The following is a 19493-nucleotide window of genomic DNA, read 5'->3' as shown; positions in this document are numbered from 1 at the left end:
GATGGGAACCTTAGGCCAATTGTACACTATGTTTAAGTGATCCTGAATCTTCATTGTCTATTACAAATGGGCAAAGGAGACCCAGAACACTAAATGACTCAGCTTAGAAGCTGAGAATTCAAAAGTAGCACTGCACAGCCCAAAAAACAGCACTGCAGTTCTGTGGATTTGTCATACAGGTAAAATATAACTCTCTGAAAGAAGATTTAGGGTTGTGATTTTGTTTTGTTTTTTAAATTTAAGAGATGGAGTCTTGCTATGATGCCCCAGCTGGAGGACAGTGGCTATTCACAAGCATGATCGTAGCTCACTGCAGCCTTAAACCTCTGGCCTCAAGCGATCCTCCTGTCTCAGCCTCCCAAGTAGCTGGGACTACAGGTATGTGCCATCAGATTTAGGTTCTTTCTCTCCACCTTTGAACTGGTATAACTTTCAAATAAACAGGTAAAATTAACAGGTGATTAACAGGTGATCTACTACTAGAGAAGAGAGCGCTTCACACCTGTGGTGTGTTGGTTTCGGAGGTCCTGTTTTCAAGTTCCTCCTGCAGGTGCTGGTTTATCCTTTCTGCCTGCAGCAGCTGGTGTTGAAGCTGCAGAAACTGCTCCCTAGGTACCATCGGACAGGCTTGCTGCTGGAGCAGCTGCAAATCCCAAGCATGAGGGGACGGGTTAGGCGTCGCAGTGAACCTCAGGTGCTGCATCTGAAGGACAAGGGCAAAATCCTGGTCAGTTGAATCCCTTCAATCCCAGAGCTGCCCTTGATGGTGTCAGGCAGTGAGGAATGAAGACTATGAATTCATGAATAACCTCAGATCCACTGAAACTTGGAAACAGGACAGTATATGGGCCTGAGGAAATGAGAAAAGCTATTTCACTTAGCAGAGAATATGCTTAATAAGTAGCCTTTCTTAAAAGTTTTAGGCTTAAAAAAAAAAGCCCTTCCCAACTCTGGAGTGATATTAAGGGCATGATGTACATAATGCATCTGAATTCTATTTCATTCTTTCTTACACTGGAAAAATTACCTCCCCCCTTTTAAAAACTGGGGTTGGAGAAAAGTGGTTATGCTTTAGGGTTTTACCACTTAACTTACCATTCATAAAGATTCTTAAATGTTCAATGACTACATTTTTTTCCAACCCCAAGTTAGCAATTTTTTTGAAGAACCTCATCTTGCATCTAAAATTATTTTAACCTACCTTTAGTTTATCAATATGTAGTTATACCCTTAAACAGCACAAGACAGACAATTCTGGGGCATAAAGCAATAATATCCTAGAACATCTGGGAACTGGAGAACATGGAGTGGAAGAATTCAAGACAATGAGGAAATGTGTACCAACATGCCAGTCAAAGTGGGGGAGAGGAAAGGGAGGAGGATGCACGGCATTTTGGCCAGTGAGGCAGGCCACCTCACATCTATAAATATGCAGAGCATGCAACAAACATGACCAAGTACTAAATTCAAGAAGCGGCACCTCCAGGCTTGTGAGAAAGGTGGAAAAGAACCTCTAAGACTCGGCTATAACTAAATGTTACCATGAAATGTCAGAGCCACTATCCATTTCCTTATATCTAAATTTCTAGATGGGGACAGGGGCACTGCCCACTTTGAGATACTTCTAGTTGTAGATTCAGAAAACCACTTTATTTTTATGATTAAAATTATGGAGAATTATCCCATAATTTTATATCAGTGGGATAATTTTCTTCATACATAATGCTTTAAATACTGAGGAAAAGTTTGATGTAAACAGACACACCATTAAAACAAAATGAATACTGGCTCTTAGCTTAAGTACTTATTAACTGTTATAATCAATAGAAATGATAACATGAGCAAGGGGTTTAATGAGATGGCTCCATGCTACGAAAGTTCATTGTAAGAGAATGTTCTACCTTCACACACTATCTCAGGCAGAGAACTGCACCCTTCTCTGCTACTTCCAACCACTGAGTTCTAGGTACAGGTTAGCCACAGACAAAACAAAAAGAAGAGAAAATTACAGGAGTTATAAAAAGAGAAAAGTATGAGTTATAAAAAGAGAAAGAACAGTACTAATTAGGTCTATTATACATGAATAAGAGCATATGAAAAACCAACATTTACATTTTTCTGTATATAAATTTTACAGACATTAAAATGTCCTACAATTCTAATTCTGCAAGTGCATCTTCACTTACTGTATCCTATTTGTGCCCCTCCCAATATAATGATGTAGAAGATTCCAGGTCCGGGCCAGGTGCAGTGGTCCACACCTGTAATCCCAACACTTTGGGAGGCCAAGGTGGGTGGATCACTTGAGGTCAGGAGTTCAAGACCAGCCTGGCCAACATGGTGAAACCCCATCTCTACTAAAAGTACGAAAATTAGCCAGGCGTGGTGGCACGTTGCCTTTGGTCCCAGCTACTCGGGAGGCTGAGACAGGAGAATTGCTTGAACCTGGGAGGCAGAGATTGCAGTGAGCCAAGATCACACAAATGTACTTCAGCCTTGGTGACAGAGTGAGATTCCGTCTCCAAAAAAAAAAAAAAAAAAAAAAAATGCCGGGTGTGGCGGCTCACGCCTGTAATCCCAGCACTTTGTGGGGCCAAGGTGGGTGGATCATGAGGTCAGGAGATGGAGACCATCCTGGCAACTTGGTAAAACCCTGTCTCTACTAAAAATACAACCGGGAATGGTGGTGGGCGCCTATAATCCCAGCTACTTGGGAGGCTGAGGCAGGAAAATTGCTTGAATCTGGGAAGCGTAGGTTGCAATGAGCTGAAATCGTGCCACTGCATTCCCACCTGGTGACAGAGCCAGATTCTGTTTAAAAATAAATAAAAAAGATTATTCCAGGTCCAGTATGGAACGGATCTGACGTTAAAATCTCTTGCCACTTCGAGATGCAGAAAGAAGTATAAACTATAAACCATTTTTGTTAAGTGTCTGAAATGTTGGCTATCAGAGAGGTACACAACAGACTCGAACTGCTGATATAGTCTGTAACCCTTCTGTTGAATGTTCAAAACGAATTTATTGAACCGCTCACATTGAAAAAGTCCTGAAATAGGAGTCAAATTCTAGCCCTAATTTTCCCTTTTCCTAGTCTAGTGATCTGATCTTTAACTACAGTAGGGGGATGTGTTATATTAGAACCAGTGACTGTTAAACTAGTATATAGAGATGAGGAGCAACTACTTCCCCCAAGGGAGTGAACATGTCAGATCAGAACCACGAAGACAGCTTTGCTCAAATCCCGATTCCAGAGATTCTGATGCAGAAACCTGTCCCTGCCCAGCCCACCACGTGGTGCATTGCTCCAATCAGGTGAGAATCCCTGCCAGAGTGAGAAGGAATGTACCTATCCCTCAGGTGAGCTGGGACACACTGTACATCCCCCAAATTAACCTGCTCTATAGATACCACACTATAAATAAAAATCCAATTTGTAGGGCTGGAGAGGGGGAATGGTTAATGCTTAATAGCTACAGCTTCTGTTTGGTGTGATGAACAGGTTGTGGAAGTAGTGGTAATGGTTGTAGGATGTTGTGAATTTAATGAATGCCACTGAATTGTACATTTTTAAATGGTTAAAATGGCAAATTCTATGTTATATGTTTATCACAGGTTAAAAATTAATATACTAAAAACCATTGAATCGTACACCTGAAATATGTGAACTACATAGTATGTGAATTATACCTAAATAACACTGTTTTTGTTTGTTTGTTTTGAGATGGAGTCTTGCTCTGTCACCCAGGCTGGAATGCAGTGGTGTGATCTCAGCTCACTGCAACCTCTACCTCCTGGGTTCAAGCGATTCTCCTACCTCAGCCTCCTGAGTAGATGGGACTACAGGTGCCCGCCACCGCGCCCGGCCAATAACACTGTTTTTAAAAACTCCAATCTGGAGTAATATAGGAGAGATGAGGGAACTCCCAACACTTTGGGAGGCTTGAGGTGGGAGGATTGCTTGAGCCCAAGAATTCAAGGCTGCAGTGAGCTGTGATCACACCACTGTACTTTAGCCTGGGTGACAGAATCTCAAAAAAATATCCCATTTGTATAAATCTATAGTGTTTTTTTGAGATGGAGTCTTGCTCTGTCACCCAGGCTGGAGCACGGTGGCATGATCTTGGCTCACTGCAACCTCTGCCTCCCAGGTTCAAGCAATTCTCCTGCCTCAGCCTCCTGAGTAGCTGGGACTACAGGCGCGTGCCTCCACACCCAGCTAATTTTTGTATTTTTAGTAGAGATGGGGTTTCACCATGTTAGCCAGGTTGGTCTCGAACTCCTGACCTTGTGATCCGCCTGCCTCAGCCTCTCAAAGTGCTGGAATTACAGGCATGAACCACCGCACCCAGCCAATAATTTGGTTCCATTTCCTAATGAAAGCTTCATTTGAATAAACAGGTATGAGATGTTCTTTTCAGTGTTCAAATAGAAAAATCCATGCTTTTTCCTTAGCTATTTGGCTCCAGTGCCAAGACCACTTAATTTTCCTCCTCTGTTAGCAAATATTTACTACTAGGTCAGAAAAAAACATGGGAAAATTGCTTATGATGGCTAATACTGTCAACGGGTGCCTGGTAAGACGGGAACAGGTGGGAGAACTGGCCTCTTGGCAGAGCCTCTGGAAAGGGGCTCGCCGGTGACTAAGTACACACTGCTACTTTTCAATTTGATACTAGACAATATGGGCTTAGTTTTAGACGTCTTATTCCTCAGAGTATATAATTATATTTCATGAGAAAAGCACGTCCACATCTAAGTACAGCCCACAGCTCAGTTTTGAATGCATTCATTTTATTGCTGTTAAAAAAAGAAAAAATGGTTTAGATTTCACTAAAGTTTCATGAATTTCCCCTTTAGTTGACAGATCAGAGAACACAAAATTGACAAACTTCACGGGTGATTTAAATGTTAGTGCTATATGTATGCCCATATTTCACATTAAAAATCAGTGCTTGGTGCTTGGTTTTTAAAAGCTACCTTTGCATGTGGCCAGCTTCATAAAAGAAAAAAATAGCTCCATTTCTTCTTTTTCCTCTTCTTTTTTTTGAGATGGAGTCCGGCTTTGTTGCCCAGGCTGGAGTGCAGTGGCGTGATCTCGGCTCACTGCAACCTCTGCCTCCCCGGTTCAAGCAGTTCTCCTGCCTCAGCCTCCTGAGTAGCTAGGATCACAGGCGCCCACCACCATGCCCAGCTAATTTTTTTGTATTTTTAGTGGAGATGGGGTTTCACCATGTTGGCCAGGCTGGTCTCGAACTCCTGACCTCAGGTGATCCACCTGCCTCAGCCTCCCAAAGTGCTGGGATTATATGCGTGAGCCTCTGTGCCTGGCCCCATTTCTTCTTATAATTCTGGATTTAAAAATATGTGTATACATAGTACTTTTTAAGAGCACAAAAAGAATTTCTACATGTTCTTCTCTGCCTTACGTAAGTCTTATAGTTCACTAAATGTTAGATTGACTAATTTCATCTACCCAAGGTATATCAATGAAATCCTTAAGAAGGATTTATACATAAGTTTTTCTGAATACTTAGTTTAATTATAGGATATAACAATCTAGAAGACTGGAACCCAAAGTCCAAGCTGACAAGTTAGTTTTACAAATCCAGTTTTTTCTTTTTCTTTCTTTTTGAGACAGGGTCTCTCTCTGTTGCTCAGGCTGGAGTGCAGTGGCGTGATCTCGGCTCACTGCTACCTCCAACTCCTGTGCTCAAGCAATCCTCCTGCCTCAGCCTCTCAAGTAGCCGGAACTACAGGTATATACCACCACACCTGGCTAATTTTTGTATTTTTGTATTTTTTTTTGTAGAGACAGGGTTTCGCCATGTTGCCCAGGCTGGTCTTGAACTTCTGGACTTAAGCCATTTGACTGCCTCAGCCTCCCAAAGTGCTGAGATTACAGGTGTGAGCTACCATGCCTGGCCACAAATACATTTTCATAGTTATTAGATGTACCTCTCACAAGGCACTGCTGAGTTCTAAATGTAGTAATGAAGAATAGCAGCACTTGAAATTAAAACTTCCAAATGTTAATGCTCTCAAATTTCCTGCATGGATTTCCCAACTGAAGAGGGTGCTAGAGACCAATCATGTCTATAAAATGCTGCAATATAGGAGGGATCAGGGGAACTGGCATAAACACAGTGATGGCAAGAGTGCTCAGGGCCCCATGGCTAATCAGAGAGTCCCTGCAACCTGGATTTGCAGAGGTACAGGTCTTTGCATTTTAGGTCATCATTATTACTTCCTCTGAAAAGCAGTATGGCTTCCTATGACAGTATAATTAAGCAAAGTTGTCTATAAAACTTGGTAAGACAGACCAAAGAATTCAACTTGGCAGGGTACTTAGATTTTCACAACAGGAATTCAATGCCATGTCTAGTCTCTCCCAACAAATGGCTCATTCATGGATTAAAATATTCTTCATAGCTAAGGCCATCTGCTGAGAAACTTACCTCCATGAGCTGCTCATCCAGTTTTACTTGTTTCTTTTTCAGGCCTTCATTTTCCAAATGAATTGTTTCCAATTCTTGTTCAAGGGAATTCATCTGACTGACCTGTTTAAAAAAACAAAATGTTCCCTTTAAACAAAAACAAAAACACTTGAGTTGCTCTATTTTGACAAATCTGTGGTTGTCAGAAATCTCAACTTTTGGAAGAAATCCAAGTTAATTCAGTGACAGAAAACAAATAATACAATTCAGTGTACTGCTTACATTTAAGTGATCTAGTTTTAATCACCTGTCCTCACAGAGAATAGATTCCTTAAGGCAGCTGGCTTTTAAACTTGGATGCCACCCACTGTAAGAAATACATTTTATCTTACAACACAGTACACACACCCACACATATGTACAGTACATAGGTACATATCACTGAAATATCCTTACCATGGACCATGTACTCTGATATTTTATATATTTTATTAATAAAAAATGCTGGTTTCCATTAAGTTGATTTCATAATCCTCTACTATGGATCTGCAGTGGGAAAAATACTGTCTTAAGGCAAAGTTAAAGGCTTAAAATTGAGAGTACATAAAACCCGATTTATATAACTTTTCAATTTTAAAGATTTCATGAGTGCTTTGTATTTTTTTTTTTTTTTTTTAAATGGAGTTCACTCTGTTACCCAGGCTGGAGTGCAGTGGCACAATCTCAGCTCACTGAGATTCCCGGGTTCAAGCGATTCTCCTGCCTCAGCCTCCCGAGTAGCTGGGACTGCGCAGCTAATTTTTGTGGGTTATTTTTAGAGATGGGGTTTCACCATGTTGGTGAGGCTGGTCTCGAACTCCTGACCTCATGATCCGCCCACCTTGGCCTCCCAAAGTGCTGGGATAACAGGCATGAGCCACTGCATCCAGCCTCACTTTTATAACTCTTACTACAGGAAGAACCTAGTGAGCTACGGGACACTGAGTCAGAATATTGCTCAGTAAAAAACATACAACACTATCTTAGAAAGCTGATTTTGCTTCTATCAAAAGGAGCTGAAGAGAACAGCAAGAATTGTGAAGCAGAAGTGTAGTCTTCCAGGCCCATTTTAAAATTCAATATAAATTAAAAGCCTATCACAGACTTTTTTCTCCCTAATGAGCAGCTAAATGAAACCCATTTTCTTTCTACAAAGTTTACTTGAATGTACCTGAAATTAAATGACATTTCGGCTTTAGAGCACAACCAGGCCTTCTTACTGCAAATGGTCATAACTTTCACAAACACCAAAAATTTTATGAATATTTTATAATGAAGTATTTTTCTCAGATTTCTAAACAAACCATATTTTTTTTATAAAGAGGTAATAGTGAAAACTGAGTTTCAGTTTAGAAAAAGAAAACAACTCTGAGAAGTCTGGTCTAGAACTCTAACTTAATGGGACAAATTACAGAAAGCAAACTGAGTGGCACTACAGAGGTGTGACCATGGGGTAGCCAGCCTCCAAGAGCCCCAAAGAGCCCCACCTCCGGGTATTCACACCCTTATACAGTCCCCTCCCACACTATACTAGGGTTAGTCTGCGTGACAAATACAATGCAGCAGAAATGTTGGTATGTCACTTGCAGGCTTAGATCATACAAGGGACCACAGCTTCTGTCTTGGTCTTTTGTCTCAGTGTCTGTTTCATCACTTCTTCTGGGGGAAGCCAGATGCTATGCCCTAAGAAAAGGCCCAGGTAGTGAAAAGCTGAGGTCTCAGGCAAGCAGCCAGCAAAGAACAGGAGCCTCTTGCTAACAGTTGCATGAATGAGCTTGGAAAGTAGATCCTCTAGCCCCAGTGAAGCCTTCAGGCAACTGCAGCCCTGGCCAACATCTAGACTGCATCCTCATGAGAGCCTTGAGTTGGACCACCCAGCTAAGCTGCTTCTGAATTCCTAACTTGTAGATAAAGACAACAAACGTTGTTTTAATTTGTTACATAACAATAAAATGTACAGCCCATATTAAGATGTTTCTAATATTCGGGTGATAAATATTTTGCCAACTTATAAAGCTTCTAATACTAATAAAGATGATTAACTGCCTTCTTTAAGAAAAGTTAAATTGTTTTTCTTTTTTTTTTTTTTTTTTTTTTGAGACAGTCTCGCTCTGTTACCCAGGCTGGAGTGCACTGGTGCAATCTTGGCTCACTGCAACCTCTGCCTCCCCGGTTCCAGCAATTCTTCTGCCTCAGCCTCCCAAGTAGCTAGGACTACAGGCACGTGCCACCACGCCTGGCGAATTTTTGTATTTTTTAGTAGAGATGGGTTTTACCATGTTGGCCAGGCTGGTCTCAAACTTCTGACCTCGTGATCTGCCCACATCGGCCTCCCAAAGTGCTGAGATTACAGGTGTGAACCACTGCACCCAGCCAAATTGTTGTTTTTTTCAACCATTATTCAATCAAAAAGAACTATGATGCTATTTTGACAAGAGAACATCAGCATAAAGGGATATATGCAAAAATATGCCATCATAATCATTTCCTTAGAAGTACACCTGAGAAGAAACACACTTAGGAACATATTATAGTGAGAACACAGACGCACGCCATATATTCTCAAAAACTCACCTTCCTGTTAGTAGGAGATCGTTCTTTCTGAAACTGATCACACTCTCTCTTTAAGCTCAATTTTTCTTGCTCTGTGGGTTTCATGGTACCTGATGGGTTTAGATGTTTTTGGTGCTTGGGAAGATTGGATTCCAGTTGACGGACCTAAAAAGAACAAATGTAAGAGGAAGAAATGCTAATACAATCACCCAGCCAGCAAAAACAACAAACATAGGGAAAGTTTTAATTCAGTACGTGAGTCCTGTTATAACTTTCTTTTTCAGTCAAGCCTGTAAATACTCGAAGCTAGCTTTTCTGGATTTCAAAAGACCCTTTCTAGGTAAGTCTGCTTAGGTCTACAAACCCAACACTGTAAGGAACAAGACAGGGAAGAGGAGACTTCTGGGTCTGCTAACTCTCCAGGAGTCAACAGTGTATGTGATGTGGCTGCCAGGAAAGCAGGCACAGCAGTCCCAGGCCCTTTTTTTCTGACATGAACACTACTTTTAGGAGAGAATAGGCTGACAGTCCCATCTGCTCTTATTGGACTGTTCACATCTCAAACAGTTCTATGAGGACATGAACCATGTCTGTCCTGCTCACTACTGCAGCGTCAGTGATAGCAGTTTCTGGCACGGAGTAGATGTTCTAAATAAATATCTGCGACTCTTCAGAGTTCCTCCTCAAAAGAGGTGTTATAGGTTAAATATCATTGGGAGGCTATGCACCAGAGGTAAGGAATTCCAGCACCAAGTTGGTGGTTGGAAAAGACCTTTAAAGATGATTCTAACCTTGAAATGCTGTCTTTTAAAGGAGGCACCTTTTTCTCTCATGAGGAGTTATTTAGACCTGCAAGATCTGAGTCTGGTTTTACCATTTTTGTACACTAGTCTTGGTGGCTGGCCAATGTGAAGAATACATGGTTCACATAATTTCCATGAGTCTACATTTTGGATATGAAGATTAAAGTCAAATATATTTTAATATAAAACTGCTGTAATATTTTATAAACATCAGGATAAAATTATATGTGAGTAAATGATAAATTACACATTCTTAAAATAAGTGCTATAGCAAGATACTCAAATCCGTACCTTAGAACCATTCCAATCATATCCAACATTCATTTTCATATCAAACTAGTCATTTTCAAACATATGCCATGATGTGCAGCTTCTCAAGTTACCTTCTCCCGGGAGTGCGTAAGCTCTGCTTTGGTGTTCTGTACCACGGTCTGGAGCCTCTCATTCTCTTGCCAAAGCAGCTGCTGTTCCTCATTCATCAGATGATCCAACTTGTCCCAGGACAGCCTTTTCTGCTGGTTATGGAGCCCTGATGGATGAGTAGCTGTTTCTGGGGCCCAGCTCTTAAGAGAATTGTAGAGTGTAAGCCTTAAAAACAAGCTATTGGGTAATTTCTGTTTTGAGACAGGTGTCATATTTACCCAATGACAGTGACTCCTAGTAAGTACCTTTCAATTGTCCCCTCAGTCTTCTAATGAAAGTATGTGTATGTATATATAAATATGAATAAAACAATATTCTTGAAGTTTGATTTTAAAAAAAAAGGTTTGGAGAGTCCCTGTTTAAAATGGTCTTTGTCAAAACAGCCATGCCATTTCCAATAGTGAATATGACTGAAGGGCAAGGTCCAGTTCCATAAAGGACTCAAGTGTATCGAGATTGGTGGCTTAAAAGTTGCTTCATTCTGGCCGAGCGCGGTGGCTCACGCCTGTAATCCCAGCACTTTGGGAGGCTGAGGTGGGCAGATCACAAGGTCAGGAGATCGAGACCATCTTGGCTAATAGCGTGAAATCCCATCTCTACTAAAAATACAAAAAAATTAGCCGGGCATGGTGGCGGGCACCTATTGTCCCAGCTACTCGGGAGGCTGAGGCAGCAGAATGGCGTGAACCCGGGAGGCGGAGGTTGCAGTGAGCCGAGATCGCGCCACTGCACTTCACCCTGGGCAACAGAGTGAGACTCTGTCTCAAAAATAAAAAAATAAAAAAATAAAAAAAGTTGCTTCATTCTTATGAAGTTATCTTTGAGCCCAGAAGATATTCATTTGATTCACAGAGGACATAAAGAGAAAGCTGAGATGCACTGCTAACTCGAAAGCTTTCACAAGCTAAACTCCACTTTCATTTTCACATATGCAATCATATCCTTTTTTTAGAATTCAAAGCACATATTGTCCATGTAATTAACATCTGAATTCAGAAATGTGCTTTCAGCTACCAAAGTGATTTTTTGGATCTTGAAAATGATTTAAAAAATAAAAAAGATAACACAAATAGATAAGCCTCTTGCCTTTTAAACCAAACATGAAAAAAAAAAAAGGGTACAATCTCATTTTGAGGAAGTCAACCCAGAAGTAATTTCAAAAATGGAAACTTTTTTGAGACAGAGTCTCACTCTGTCACCCAGGCTGGAGTGTAGTGGCGCAATCTCAGCTCACTGCAACCTCCACCTGCCGGGCTCAAGCAATTCTTATGCCTCAGCCTTCCCAGCAGCTGGGATTGGGGGGGGGGGGGGGGGGGCGTGCTCCCCCCCCCCTGTCTTTTTTTTTTTTTTTTTGAGACAAAGTCTAGCTCTGTTGCTTAGGCTTGAGTGCACTGGCACGATCTTGGCTCACTGTAACCTCTGCCTTCCAGGTTCAAGCGATTCTCCTGCCTTAGCCTCCCAAGTAGCTGGGATTACAGGCACCTGCCACCATGCCCAGCTAATTTTTCTATTTTTAGTAGAGATGGGGTTTCACCGTGTTGGGCAGGCTGGTCTTGAACTCCTGATCTTGTGATCCATCCGCCTAGGCCTCCCAAAGTGCTGGGATTACAAGCATGAGCCACCACGCCCGGCCATTTTTGTATTTGTAGCAGAGACAGGATTTTGCCATGTTGGTTAGGCTGGTCTTGAACTCCTGGCCTCAAGTGGTCTGCCTGCCTCGGCCTCCCAAAGTGCTGGAATTACAAGCATGAGCCACCACGCCCAGCCCAAAACAACTATCTTAATTTTTTACAAAAATTTCACCAAGAGAATTAGTGTCTACTTTTTTTGTAGGACAAAATCTTGACATCTACCCCAAAACTGGTATCTATAACATTGTTCTTAATTTATTTGCACACAGATTAGGCAGCATTGTGACTTACTAAAATGAGACACTTTCTACCACACCACCATAATGTGTCAGCCAGCTAATGCTTTAATCAGTTCTTCCTGGACTTTCTTGTGCCACAGCAACCTATCTGTAGCAATGAATTATCTCCTGAAATAATTCTATTGTATCTCCTGAAATAATTCTAATACTATTGTTTTATGCCTTTTTAGCAGAAGTTGTACTTTTTTGCAAGTCTGCGTATATGTTCCAGATTGATTTCTTTCAATGTTTTTCTTCACTTGATTTTTTTAAGGTCACACAAATACTTTTATCTACCATTTAACAAAATGTTTTAGTTTTGTTATTACAAAACTCAATTCAGTCATGGTCTTCTGACTTGCTCAATACAAAAAAAGACCTGTTTTATATCATTATGGTTTCATCTATATGAAGTTTAGAAAAAAGCATCCCTAAACTACAGTGGCAGAGGGTACAAAAGTGGTTCCCTTGGGGTTACCAACTAGAGGGAACGAGAGAGAGCCTGTTGGGTGCTGGAAATGTTCTGCCTTTTTATCTAAGTGATGGTTATACAAACACATACAGATACATAAAATATGCATATTTTTATATACATGCATATACATATAATAACCAAGTTGTAGACTTAAGATGTGTATGCTTTACTGTAAATAACTTATACCTAAATAAAAAAAGAACAAATCACCTTGCCACCAGCATTCTGAAGTTGCTTATGCAAAGACATCAGTTCTTGTTTTAAAGCCTCCTTTTCCTGCTGAGTCACTCGCAGGTCAGATTTCATCTGGGACATTTGCAGGTTTACATTCTGCAGGGTGTCTTCTAAATTCTGAACCTGTATCATGAGAATGATCTTTTACCACTACACAAACTTGTGGTTTCACCTCTAGCATGTTCAGGAATGAATAAGGACAAAAGAACTTTCAGGTCCCTTTGTTTCTCTTTACTAAATCAGTAGCTCAGGGGAAACCCAGGATAGTATGTATATTTACAGGATGTTAAATTATATTTAGGACAATGATGAACTATGTCTGGAGCAAGGTATTGCTGATAGTCATCTGGTAGATTACTAAATGGTATCTTACAGAACCAATGGGTACCAACTGGTATCACAAAAGATGGTTTCACTGAATTTTGTAGAAATTATGTTTTAGCCTGAGATGTTGGACTGTAAAGGGCCCTCTTAGTTGAAAATAAAAATGTATACTTGCAGACTCCTATTCTAGGCTAGGCATGGTGGCTCACACCTGGAATGCCAGTACTTTGGGAGGCCAAGGCAGGAGGATCGCTTGAGCCCAGGAGTTTGAAACTAGTCTAGGCAAGATGGCAAGATCCCCATCTCTACAAAAATAAAAAGCCGAGTGTGGTGGCGTGCGCCTGTAGTCCCAGCTACCTGGAAGGCTGAGGTGGGAGAATCCTTTGAGCCCAGGAGTTTGAGGTGGCAGTGAGCAGTGATCCGGCCTGGGATACAAAGGGAGACCTCATCTCTTTTTTTTTTTTTTTTTTTTTTGGAGACAAAGTCTTGCTCTGTTGCCCAGGCTGGATGGAGTGCAGTGGCGTGATCTCGGCTCACTGCAACCTCCACCTCCCGGGAGCCATTCTCCTGCCTCAGCCTCCCAAGTAGCTGGGACTACAGGCGCCCACCACCACGCCTGGCTAATTATTTGTATTTTTAGTAGAGACGGGGTTTCACTGTGTTAGCCAGGATGGTCTCGATCTCCTGACCTCATGATCCTTCTGCCTCAGCCTCCCAAAGTGCTGGGATGACAGGCATGAGCCACTGCGCCCGGCTGAGACATCACCTCTTAAAGAAGAATCCTATTTTACGCTAATATCGCATATAAATTCTAATTTGAAAAATTTAAATTCATAAAAGGAATGTTGATACAGATCTTTAAAATAGGGTATACACTGCCTTAGAAGTCCTATTTATAAATTAGGAACAAGCAGTCACTTTTACGCACTATTCTGAAGCCTTCATAATTAATAAACTTTGAGGGAAATATTATTTAAATTATTATGCCACAATATATTTGAAATATTTAAATCATTTTGTCACACTACATTTACTTTTTTTTTTTTTTTGAGATGGAGTCTCGCTCTGTTGTCTAGGCTGAAGTGTACTAGTGTGATCTCAGCTCACTGCAGCCTCCGCCTCCTAGGTTCAAACAATTCTCCTGCCTCAGCCTTCAGAGTACCTGGGACTACAGGCACGCGACACCACAACTGGCTTTTTAAAAAAATTTTTAGTAGAGATGAGGTTTCACCATGTTGGTCAGGCTAGTCTCAAACTCCTGACCTCAAGTGATCTCCCCACCTCGGCCTCCCAAAGTGCTGGGATAACAGGTGTGAGCCACCACGCCCAGCCTTGCCACGCTATAAACACACATCAAACATTGGTCAAATTGAATCATTTGGAACCCTCTTACGCTACTTGCACCTGGAGCATTCTTTTTCCTGGGATATTTGGTGGAAGATCTAGGAGAATACTAACTGTGAAGATGAAACAAGAATTGTCCACATACCTTTTCCTGAGAAGCCACCAGCTGTGACTTTAAGCTCGCACTCTCATGTTCCCAGGATTTCTGTTCCTGCTTCATCGTCTCAATTCTGTGCTCTAAAAGACTTGATTTTGCCAACTGTTTCAGGAAGGGGAAAAGAGGTAAGAGGGCATTTTTGCAAACATAGCTAGCCTTAATTTATATGCCTGCACTTACACTGTCAAGAATAAGCACCATCTATTTATGTGGGGGAGCAGGGCAAGGTCAAAGGAAATGGTCTTCCTGGCTCCAAATCAAGACAAACCAAAGACTGTTTTACACGTCTAATTTTGAGGAGTTGCTTCTTTTTGGAAATTTCCTATTTTTCTTTTCTATTGCTTCATGGTTTGAGGGTGGAAGATGGTAAGCTGGAAGGCTATTAAAAATCTCAAGAGCACACCACAGGAAGAAAACACAGAATATCTATTAAGGTAAGTGGGGGGAAAAGGTGGTGGTTTTGGATTTGCTAAGGAAGATAAGAGAAAAAAAGTGTTTGTCTATAAAATTGACCCAGATTATTAAACACATATTTATATTGTAACAAAATAGTATAAAGTAGCACTGTGATAGGATAATGAGACAAATTTTATATTATCGAGTTTAATAATATAATTAGTAAACAACTAATTTAGACTCCATCAGTCTTGGCTGCAGGAAGTCTAGGGTCACAGAATGCCAAAGAAATGTTGCTCCAGGACACTCTGGAACAACAGACTACCACAGAAGGCCCCTGTGCCACTGTTCACAGAGAAAGGTTCATTATGGTGTGTATTGTATACGATGATGGCAAAGTCTTATTATTTTTACTACCTTATCAATACAGCTATTTAATTCCTCACTCAGAGCTTCCTTTTCTTTCAGCAGTTTTTCATTGTAGCTTAGAACACTAGAGACTTTTTGCTGGAAGTCAGAGAGATCGGGACATCTGTGCAGCTGTAAGAGATAAACAAATGAGCCATCCCATCATATCTCATGGCTGTAAGTACAAAGGGGTGTTTCTCAATAAGGCATTTTCACAGCTGCTGCTATTTGCCTATCTGTAGATATTTCAGAGGACATAAACTCTAGCAGAGACTATAATAAACTTCAAGGATTCCCTTCTGGCTTCTCTCTGCTCCCCAGCTGACTGTTGAAATGTCTGCTTAGGTAGATTCAACCAGACAGACATTGTTAAATAATGATCCTAGCTCTCCATTTTACCTTCAGGGTAAAATAACATACTGCCATTCTGTCATCAATTTAACACATGTAGCATATTACATTTTCCTCATGCTTTTAACTAGAAAAATGTTTTTCAAAAAATCAGTCAAGACTATAGAATTGGGCTGTGGGGGTGGCTCACACCTGTAATCCCAGCACTTTGGGAAGCCAAGGTGGGGAGGATCACTTGACATCAAGAGTTTGAGGTCAGCCTGGTGAACATGGTGAAACCTCGTCTTTATTAAAAATACAAAAATTAGCCAGACATGGTGGTGCACGCCTGTAATCCCAGCCACTTGGGAGGCTGAGGCAGGAGAATTGCTTGAACCTGAGAGGCGGAGGCTGCAGTGAGCCGAGATGACTGCACTCCAGGCTGCGCGACAGAGACTCTGTCTCCAAAACAAAAGCACCCTAGAATTGGCATGGACCACATACAGGGTATGTGGCAAAACCCAAAGGCAAGTTTAAAGATAAAACCGTGTTTTCAGCTTGTTCCCTGTACTCTTCCTTTCAGAAGATGCCTACGCTGACTGGCCAGTAAAATGTTGTTGGTGTGAACACACTGGCTTTTCCTCTCTACTTCATGAAATCAAGACAAACCAAATACTGTTTTTATTCCTTTTCAACATCAATGCTGGTACTAATCTCATTTTGGGCTGGATACTTCTTCGTCAGGAGTTGGGGGTCAGGGGACATTCTGGACATTGTAGGATGTTTCACAGCGTCTCTGGCTTTATTCACAAGATGCCAGTAACCCCCTAGCTTCCAGTTGTGAAAATAAAAAATGTGCCCAGACGCTGATAAATGTTCTGGGGTGGGAGAGCAATCCTCACCCCCTCACCCTGTTGAGAACTCATGCTTTACAGAGGCTGTTTCTTATACTTAACCCTTTCCCATAGTTCATAGGTTTTTAACTTTCCTCTATTTCACTTGGCTCTTCAATTCTTTATTATTATGATTTTACGACCATCTTTCTACTTCCTGAACCTGAAATTCTTTCACATTTAGCTGTAGGAATAGACCTTCAGGGATGAATCTTGTCTTCAACTGGCGACAAATCCAGCACACCTTACAAATCTGAACAAGTCAGAAGGATATAGGAAAATGTATTCTGAAATGCCTGGGCACTGGTTTAATAAAGGACCTTCTACTTTATCCACTGCCTTGCCTCCCCACCCTCCAGACACCCATAAAGCTTGATACCACTTTGGCTGTCTGTAGACTGGCATGTGACTTCTGCTAATGCTATTTGTGTTTCCTTTCAGTGCAACAAATAACACACATAGATGTGCTTTGTGAACTCTGAATCACAGTAGCATACACAGTGACACATGCCTTCTAGGTCCACGTTGTATAACAGCAATGATAGGCTGATACTACCCTATTCTTGGCATCCAAAAGGATCCAGGTGCCTGATAAGACAGCTTTCTACCAAAAGCAGACCAGGCTATTTCTTCATCTTACTATACCAATGCCTCTGTTTAAAAAATAAAATAAATAAATAAATGAAAAGATGCTGATGACGTCCTCATCATGTTATTTTTCTCCTAGCTCTGCTCCTTTCCTTCTGTTCTCCAGCTTAGCAAAGCCACAAAGCACACATTTCCCATACTATGAATTTGAAACCAATCATTATCATCTAAAGGCTGAACAACAGATAGGCTTTCAAAAAGTCAAGGAAAAAAGGATGCTCAAGTTAATTAGGATAAAGTTGGTAATAACAGCCTTGGAATACTTCACCCCACAGAAAGGCCCTATGAGTTTTAACTTCTGTTATGTTTATCTGGACAGGCAACTTCTCTAGTCACAGCAGAACACGCATTTTGCATAGCAGTAGTTGACTGAAAAGGTTCTTATAAAGCATTTATTGAGTACCAGTACTGTACTAGGCATTATGAAAGACACACATACCCCGAGGGTTTATAATGCTATTAAGAAAGCCAGACTCATAGGAGTCAATCAGATCCACATAAACATAACACCAGATGGTATAGTCTCAATGTTTCCACATTCAGGAAAGGACAACTTTGTGCTTACAGGCTGAAGAGACAGATGTAAGAAAGAAAATTTTATATGAGTGCCATCATAATCTGATGCTGAAGTAAACAAATGGAACAACTAAATTTTCCTACTATAAATCAGTATTGTTCCAATTGAAAGACTCCTGTAAATACTGAAAATTAAAACAGGACAATGTTTAGGACACAATTTTTTTTCCAACAATGCATTTCTCCATGCGAGGACATAATTTTTAAGTTGAGATCTCTTTCATATTTTCATATTTAAAAATAAGCCTTTTTTCTTTTTTTTTTTTTTTTTTGAGACAGAGTGTTCTGTCGCCCAGGCTGGAGTGCAGGGGCACAGCAGCGCAATCTCAGCTCACTGGAGGCTTGACTTCCTGACTTCAGGTGATCCTCCCATCTCAGCCTCCTGAGTAGCTGGGACTACAGGTGCACACCACTACGCCCAGCTAATTTTTTGTAGAGATACGGTTTTGTCCTGTTGCCCAGGCTGGTCTCAAATTCCTGGCCTCAAGTGATCTGCCCACCTTGGCCTCCCAAAGTATTGGGATGACAGGCATGAGCCACTGCACCTGGTCTAAAGTTAAGCCTTTGAAACTTTGAAATAGGCTTCTGAAGGCCAAATTCATAAGTGAGACTGCATGCCATCATGCTCTAGAACTGATGCCTCAGTTGCTACAGAAAAAGGCAGAAGGACCGGCTTCATCAGTGTCTCACAAATCAGTGTGAACAGAATTAGAAAAGTTATAAGCAAGATAGTCCCCCTCCTTTTAGACAAACATATGTTACTTTATCTATAACCTGACTGAGTGAAAGAACAACAATTTCTTAAACTGAAGTGGTTGGGATTCATGATAGTAGAATTTTAGAGTGGGCCGGATGCAGTGGCTCACACCTGTAATCCCAGCACTTTAGGGGCTGACGTGGACGGATTGCTTGAGCCCAGGAGTTCGAGACCAGTCTGGCCAACATGGCAAAACCCCACCTCTACTAAAAACACAGAAATTATCTGGGTGTGGTGGTGGGCACCTGTAATCCCAGCTGCTTGGGAGGCTGAGGCACGAGAATTGCTTGAGCCTGGGAGCCAGAGGTTGCAGTGAGCTGAGATTGCACCACTGCACTCCACCCTAGGCAACAGAGGGAAGAAGGAAACTGTCTTAAAAAAAAGGGGGGGGGGGATTTTAGAGTGTACAACATATATAAGTTAGATGCATGGATAATTAGCAATAGCCTTTACAAATCTGATTTTGCCCTTTAGGTCCTCAACTTTGCCAAGCAGCGAGTCCTCAGCTACCAAGTTAGTTGATAGGACTCGGTACAAAAGACAACTGGTGGCTAGAAATACCAGCCCACCAGGAGCCCACCAGGTACATATTGTTCTGTGAACCCCCGTAAGCTGCACACAGCCTTACCTGTTTCATTTTCTCCAGTTCATCTTTGAGAAGGAGGTTTTCCTGTTCCACAATATGGGTCTGTATTTTAATTTCAGAGAGTTCTGCCTCTAGAGAAGACACTAAAGTGGAGGACTAAGAGAAAAATAAAAAAGTCAAATAACATACATATTTAGACTG

At 41.3% G+C, this 19493-nt stretch overlaps 1 protein-coding gene across 24 annotated transcripts in view; it reads right to left on the bottom strand.

The window, feature by feature from the left end:
- NIN (ninein) overlaps window positions 1-19493 on the bottom strand; it is a 109034-nt gene that overhangs the window by 9195 nt on the left and 80346 nt on the right. For 18 of the 24 annotated variants that reach the window (XM_009211523.4, XM_021941209.2, XM_009211526.4 and 15 more), the window contains 8 exons: window positions 19335-19448; window positions 15512-15634; window positions 14687-14800; window positions 12850-12996; window positions 10216-10395; window positions 9051-9194; window positions 6459-6560; window positions 503-703 (listed from right to left, as the gene is read on the bottom strand). In XM_009211523.4, coding sequence (XP_009209787.2) covers window positions 503-703; window positions 6459-6560; window positions 9051-9194; window positions 10216-10395; window positions 12850-12996; window positions 14687-14800; window positions 15512-15634; window positions 19335-19448 — 1125 coding nt within the window. Of the gene's footprint in view, window positions 1-502; window positions 704-1901; window positions 1963-6458; window positions 6561-9050; window positions 9195-10215; window positions 10396-12849; window positions 12997-14686; window positions 14801-15511; window positions 15635-19334; window positions 19449-19493 lie in introns of all 24 variants that reach the window. The other 6 variants (XR_649716.4, XR_001904784.3, XM_017961159.3 and 3 more) reach the window with 5 other exon arrangements.

The sequence above is a fragment of the Papio anubis genome, chromosome 7 (genome assembly GCF_008728515.1).
Source record: "Papio anubis isolate 15944 chromosome 7, Panubis1.0, whole genome shotgun sequence".
NCBI classification, from domain to species: Eukaryota; Metazoa; Chordata; class Mammalia; order Primates; family Cercopithecidae; genus Papio; species Papio anubis.
The sequence above is the reverse complement of the archived record's forward strand: the minus strand, read 5'-3'. Positions and strand labels throughout refer to the sequence as shown.